This window comes from Eurypyga helias, unplaced genomic scaffold (assembly GCF_000690775.1).
Source record: "Eurypyga helias isolate BGI_N326 unplaced genomic scaffold, ASM69077v1 scaffold43171, whole genome shotgun sequence".
Taxonomy (NCBI): domain Eukaryota; kingdom Metazoa; phylum Chordata; class Aves; order Eurypygiformes; family Eurypygidae; genus Eurypyga; species Eurypyga helias.
This window is the reverse complement of record NW_010233547.1, coordinates 1-7,406: the sequence shown is the minus strand read 5'-3', so window position 1 is coordinate 7,406 and position 7,406 is coordinate 1. Positions and strand designations below refer to the sequence as shown.

Genomic DNA, 7,406 nt, shown 5'->3' with positions numbered 1-7,406 from the left:
TTCCTCAGTTTTAGTTTCCTTATAATTCTGTCACTGGTCATGTGAAAGAACAAATTGTTTAACTATTCATATCTGAAATTATTGATACAGTGGTCTGTGATAGGTATGACATGCCCAGCATTAGGAAGAGGTACAAGGAACTTTAACCAGTTTAAAATGTTAGTCCTGAATCTAGGTTTGTACTTCATAAAACTTTAACTTTTCTTGTTTAAATTTAAAAATGCAGTATGCAACCACTGATTTCCATATCCAGAAGGGCTGACTACTTTAGATTAGCCAATGTGAAGTTTACAGATTGAGGATCCAAAAACTTTATAAGCAGACTGATGACATATTTGTCTTGAAAAAAAAAATAATAAAAATAAGCTGATATATCATGACCTATAATGTACATATTGCAGCAAGTTGTACGTTTACTTACGTTCACACGTGTCTCCTTTTTGCTGGTATCCCGCTTTGCAGATGCATTTTCCAATAGGCACTAACCATTCTCCCTCCGCGCTACAGTGCATCTTCGGCGAGTTCTCCGCCTCCTCCTCTGCACTGCTGACGCAAGTTCCTCGTACTTCAACTAAAGAGGAAAACTCTGAGCCAGTCACTGTGTCAGGAAAAATAGCTAAGTTCTCAATGATGGACCAGCACTTCTTGTAGTAGACTTTGACAGAGACCAAAGCAATGCAGGCCCCTACGTCCTGAAACGCAAGATAGAATCCTTTTTTGGACAAAGGTCCAATTTCTCTCACCTCTGTGTTAAGTTTCATTTTTCTTTCCCCAAGATCACCCTGGGTAAAACTTTCATCTGCTGCAATAGTGTCTATTTTTACATACTGGTTTTCTCGGATATTCCTGCCAGTGTCGTAGTCTGTTTCATAATAATACAAGTTAAAAGTTTCTTTACAAGTCCCCAGAACTCCAGGAAGACTGTTACAATCCCTCAGAGTGAATTTCAGTTCTACAAAAATCCTCTGTGCATTGCTTTTTGCAATCCAGTTAGTCCGAAGCCAGTTGTTTTGGTTTGATTCCATCACCTGGCATACCTGGTATGTTCGTATAGGAGTGTAGTTTTCATCCAGTCCACTAATTTCTTCCCACTAAAACAATAACAAACAGTCAGTAACACAAAACACGTATGCCACCAGAAGTAACTACTGCATTTTTTAAAAGGCTTCACACAACTCAAATCTCCCTCCTTTTCAACAGTATGGCTTCATAATAAGTAGGTTGTATTTAAAATACTCTCTAGCACCCAAATGAAGAAAATATGTATTAATACAGCTGCAGTCTCTCTCTCCCTCCATGTCTTTCCCACATACAAATAACTTCTAGAAATCATTGTCATATCATGGGCACAGTTGTAAAGGGGAAGAGTCAGAGAAGGCTGTCCGGGGTACCAAGTTCATATTACACACCAGGCTCTCCTACATTTCATTAAGGTCATGACAGTTTTGATTAAGCAGAGAGCAAAAGAAGGGAGGCAGCTTCACTTCTAGAGAAATCTAAAATCAGTGAAGTTTTAGAAACTGAAATTGTGTAGTTACAGCACATAAAACTTCCAGTTGTACAGAAAGCATAGGACTAGGTCTTGAAACTTGAGAGTTGGAGGATTTTCACTCCTATATGATGAAAGTGGCATAGAGAAGGCAAGAGAAAGTGGAGAGAATTAAAAATCTGAAATCAAGAAAACATTTTGGTTTTCCCCTTTTTGTTCAGCCCACCTTCTGTTCTACTTATAAACCAAAGGAGGTAAGCGAGAGCTCCTTACCTCACATTTTGTTCAGTGGCTGCATCCATGTTAAAAGGAAGAAACTTAATTTAGTTGGGAGTTCAAATGAACCATGAGATTACATGCATAATTAAGAAGAACCCACGTGACTAAAAGTTCACTGGTTCAAAGCCAGGGGTGGGTTTTTTGTTGTTGTTATTCCCTCTTTAGGATCCCAGCTATGTAACAAATTGGTGAGGGTGTAACAGCCCTGAAGTCTTTAACAGCCTTTGGTAGCGTGGGAATTTGCACCTCCGGCAATGGCAAACCTTCCACTGAAATCAACCAGGCGGATCTACCCAGGTGTAAGCAAAACAGTATGTCTCACCTTTTTTCACATTTCTTGCAACATTTAATTCACTGCAGAAACCACAGCTGTAATAAATTGTGGGCAGGGGAGTTGAGCTATCCTCACCTGGTGATATAGGCAACCATGACTTTTCCGTATGGCACTTAGCCCTCTGGCCCGGTGTCAATAATGCACTTAAGCTCACGCTTAAGATCAATGACAATACTTATGAGCTTAATGGTAAGCATGTGCTTAAGTGCTTTGTGGGACTAGCATACTCAGCACCTCTGTAGGATGGAGAATCCACTGACACTCCTTACACCGGTAACCAAGCGTGGAAGGCATTGCTTTCCCAGACTGGGAGCCGTGCAGTATACAGTACTTTGCAAGCCTATTTGACAGCAAATGAGATCATTTTAACGTTGGTATAGTGCTCCGCAAAAAAGCAGATGTGGCTGAATTGATGCTGGAAGTTATCACCACAAAATGTTTTTTTGTGGAGCATCTTCATGGCTGCAGATGCTGAAATGCACAGAAGTTGAAAACATCAAAGCGCATTTCAAAGACCTAGAGTTAATATAGGCATGGTATGTATGGTATTATATATGCATATGGTATTAAATGATTGAAATATTAAATGCTCATGGAGTTAACTGAACTAATTGCATATAGAACTGTATTAATCTCAGAACAGAAGAAAGTCTATCATCTTCATAATAGATTTATTAGATCTGAATGAGTAAGATTTTTTCTATATAAGAACTAGTACAAACAAGGAAAAGAAAAAAAGAAAGGAGTCCTGAACTGAGGCTTCTGAAAAAACAAAAAACATTGAAAAACAAACCAAAACAAAAAATACAAGTTCACCAGAAAAAGGCATGAAGCCTAAGACTTTACTGGTTCTTCTATATTCTCATTTCACATCAGGTAGCACTGGGTTTTTGTTGAGTTGGTTTGGGGTTTTTTGGGGAGGATTGGGGGGCTTTTTTGTTTGGTTGGTTTGATTCTTTTTATCTTCTGTAAGCAGTCCTCCCTCAAAACACCAAGCCAGACTCCGCAATAAGATATTCCAATTAGGCAACATATATCTTTGAAATGAAAGTAACTCCAATGCACCACAGAGCAGAATCTGACTCCCCGGGTTTTGATGTGGAATGCTCCATCAAAACAAATTCTCCCACACATACCCCCAGAAAAAAAAAAGAAAAGAAAAAAAGAAAAGTAAAACATAAACCCTCAACCAAACAAAATACATTTAACAGAATCAAACCATTTTTCATAATACAACACAAATGAGCCTTCTTGGGGTCAAAAGCCTACAACATGAGGCTAGCTAGTATCAGAGACATTCTTATGCTATAGTCAAGGGAAACAATACAAAACACTAATTCCAGGGAAGCAGTCCTACTTTACGTTATCCCTAACACTAAACACCAAGGTCTGCCTTTCCACATATTCTGAAAGCCATAGAGTATGTTTTTCCTACAAAATTAAAGAAATATGACTTATGATTCAATTATGTAATCACAGAGCAATTATTTCAAGTAGTCCGTTGGATGTGTACCTGCTTCTCTGCAGGAAAAAAAATACATCAGTACTTCAGGACATGTTTTCACCTATGCCATCTGAGGTCACATTTCATTAAAGTCTTTTTAAAGTGATCCATGCCATCATAGCCTTTACAGCAAAAGAATTCAACTTTACTGTGTCCTGCTTCAACATATGGTGATACACATGCAATTCCATTTGAATGTGTCCTGTTCTGTTGGTTTCAATATATGGTGTTTAAACTTCTTAGTTATCTTAACACCAAGATCATTGTTATATGTAACATTTGCAGTTGAATGAGGCATTTAACGAGTGTCTGGCTGATATATTCTGTACTATGACGATTCTCTCAAGAAGATTTTCTGTGTTTATTCCCATGAAGTCTTTATTGCATAGTAGAAAATTCAGTAATTAAAATTAGAAAAACATTTGTTTTCAAAATTACGTTATTAAAATGGCACTTTTATGTTAATTTACAAGCAACTAATCTGAACATTTTCATGCATACAAATCCAGCCATTAGTTTTGATTCACTTTTAATTCCTCATTGAAATTGGCTTCTGCCTCTGAAAGTCGCCTTTTACTGTTTGTTGAATTTGACTCTACTTTCATCTTTCAGTATGCTGACATGTGTAACATGTGTTGACATGTATTTCATTATCTACAGGTTAGCCTAACATAATTGCTACCAAGCTAATCTTTCAAACACCTTTGGTAAAGGCTTCAATCAGTGGAAAACACTAATGCCGAGGTTTATTAGCCATCATACGTGTTGAGCTCCCATTACTTTCTTTCTGAAGTCCTTAGATTCGTTTCCAGTTTATGCTTGTATTGATTTTACGATCTTGCTTTTAAAGAAAGACACTCTGAGATTTTCATTCTTCTTATTTAAAGGATTTGTTACACTTTTATATCCACACTCACACTTCACGCTCTTCTGGCTCCAGATTTCTTAATGCGCTGAAGATTAAGGGCCTGATCCCCCAAGTCCTTGTTCATGCAAGAAGTTGCAATGGATTCAGTAAGACTGTTTCCATGAGTAACAAATGTCCATATGTTTTATGATTTGTTAGACTGAGCTAAGGTAGGTCAATATAGCCATTTTATTTTTCTCAAACTGTGCTTCCCCAAGACTTGAGGAAGCAGGGGTTTTATACCACTTTTCATTCAGACTGAAAGCAGCATTTCTCAGCTTCTCATATATAATAAATACGAAAATAACACCAACCTTTTTAAACTTCTCATTTTTTATAATGATGCACTTTACAATGGTAAATTTCATGAAGTACCATGAGATTAATTCGTAAGCAAGCTTGAGGTGGCCTTAAACACATAATTGGTACCTAGTTCCAGATATCAAGCTCCTCAAGACTTGGGGATGTTTCGAGTTCGTAATGTCATTTCAAACACATCTGCAGTATAAATGTTTTTATTTTAGAGCATTTCAATCTGTGCTATTCAATTACAAAGAAAACATCGTAAACAAATTTATGATCACCCATTACACAGAAAATGAAAAACATATTTTTAGAAAGTTTCCACACAGAAGTAAATCTGCTGTTTCTAAAGGAAGAAGGAAAAAGTTATTTTAAATACCATGTTATACATATATAGAGCTTTCTGGTACAACACAAAGGATTACACTACAAAACATAAAGCTACTGAGAACATTTACGTGAGCTTATAAAGAGATGCTTCCTTTTAATTAGCTGGCATTTGTACACTGAAAGCTGAGGTACCCTTCTTCCCATTCTAAAAATGAAAGAACCATAAACACTTGGTACAATTACTGAGAGAAATAAGAGGGGGAGCTAGTTTAAAGCAAGTGTCTCAATTGCTTTTGTATAATAACTACTCATCTTTAGGAACTTAATTTTTGCATGGAGTACTTACCCCATTGGGAGGGGAGGAAATCCATTCCAATTCTGTCTGTTGTGCTTTAGAGTCCAGCAATATTACTAAAAAGAAAAAAAAAATCCACTCTTTGTTAAATATAATAAAACTGGGAACATAATACCAAAGAACAAAGTCTGAAAAAAATTATTAAAAATAAAATTTTTGTACGAATCAGTACTTTTCTTTATATTATTAAAAATATTACATGCAGCCACAACTCTGCATTTACTTGTAAATAGATGATTACATGATTATGTACCAACTACATATAAGCAGTTATACATTAATCTTAACAATTTCATTGCTTAAACCAAAGTGTATTGTTTTTCTTAGTGCTCTAAAATGTTACTAATCAGTCATTAGGATGCATGCTCCCTTCATCTCCTTTGTCATAAGAAGGACATTTCCCATATGCTGTTTATTACAATGAGCTTAAAACAAACAAATGCACACCAACATTTCAACACTTTTCCAAACTGATTATGACAGGACTAGTCTACACCTTGCACTGTGAGTTAGAAAGAAGAAAAAAAAACCCCATATGTCCCTTAGGTTATAAAGCAGTAATTCTACAAAGAAATGACAATCAGGAATACAGAAAATAAAAAGACTCTGCAATTACCACACACTTCGCATACACAAAACATTACATACACAAAATCATACTTCTTCACTCTGTGGTAATGGCTTACTGAAATCTTCATGTCATCATACCCCAGTGACACTTTTAAACAAAAAAGCATCAGTTCTAGTAGCAGTGAATATATTTTCAGCTAAACATAACCCCATCTCCAAAAGTGGTTAATCACAGCTTAATAAATCAACTCTTAAATATCTTACAGTGCATATTGGAGTTGATATTACTGATGCTCTGATACCTCCAAACATACATTTCTATATAAATCTTACATTTCAATTACAGTTATAAGCTTCTTAGCATATTATTATGAATTTATGTAATACTTTGAAATGATACATATGTTAAACTGTGATGTCAAAAAAAAAAAAAAGGAAATAATTTTCTGTAATACCTTCTTTCAAACAGCCAAAGCTGTGATCAGCCATATATTTAGGTTCGGTACACTTTGAAGATTCCTTCTTCAAAGCTGCACATTTAACTTCATATATCTATTTCATTAAATCAAAAGTTATATTTCTAATGTAAATCTATTCAGTATATTTTTAGCAATAAAGCTATTTATAACTTTATACTCAGCATTTAAGTACTGATATTTCAATGTATGTTTTAAGGCTGTAACTTGAAGCAACTTTCGTGGGGTCTTTTGAAATGGTTATAATTCCGGGTTTGGCCTTTTCTCCTAGTAGAATTTAACACAAAATTTCAGTGAATTACTAGAAAGATGAGATTACTCAAAAAGTTATTTAAAAGTTCATACAGTTGATAAAGTTTCTGGAGTGTTAGCTGAACACACAAGGGTAGATTACAGGCCTATACTTCAATAATAAAGTGGAACTACTCATTAAGGAGGTTTGATAGTCTCTCCCTAGAAAGATTATCTGCTTATTTCATTAAGCCTGGATTCAAGGGGCTTTACTTTGTAACACTTTCTATAGAAAAGCAGGTGGTGTATGTGGTGTTTTGCTAAACAAGAACATTTATAATGGTCCTGGAAAGAGGAAAAAAAAATAAAAGTTAGCAGGAAAAATTTAACCATTTCGGCTCCAGCACAACGTCCCATGGGTGCAATTCATTAAACTTTTTTTATTTGGCAGCAGTTCTCCAGCACATAGCAACGGGCAGGCACATCCCAGAAAGAAAAGACAACAAACAAACAAACATAAACCCCTGCCCTGCAAATCAGCCAGCGCAGAGGCAACGTGGCCTTTCCGTGCGGCACCGAAAGTTACAGGGGAAGAGCTTCCCAGGCGAGCGGCGGCTGCGCTGCTCCC

At 36.2% G+C, this 7,406-nt stretch overlaps 1 protein-coding gene across 1 annotated transcript; it reads right to left on the bottom strand.

The window, feature by feature from the left end:
• Nucleotides 1-413: 413 nt before the first annotated feature.
• On the bottom strand, nucleotides 414-5,557 carry LOC104517185 (ephrin type-A receptor 7-like; the record flags this gene model as incomplete). Its single annotated transcript, XM_010161764.1, has 2 exons — nucleotides 414-1,091; nucleotides 5,493-5,557. Coding segments are annotated over 2 exons (743 nt in total), but the record flags the coding sequence as incomplete, so codon positions are not given.
• Between the last annotated feature and the right edge of the window lie 1,849 nt (nucleotides 5,558-7,406).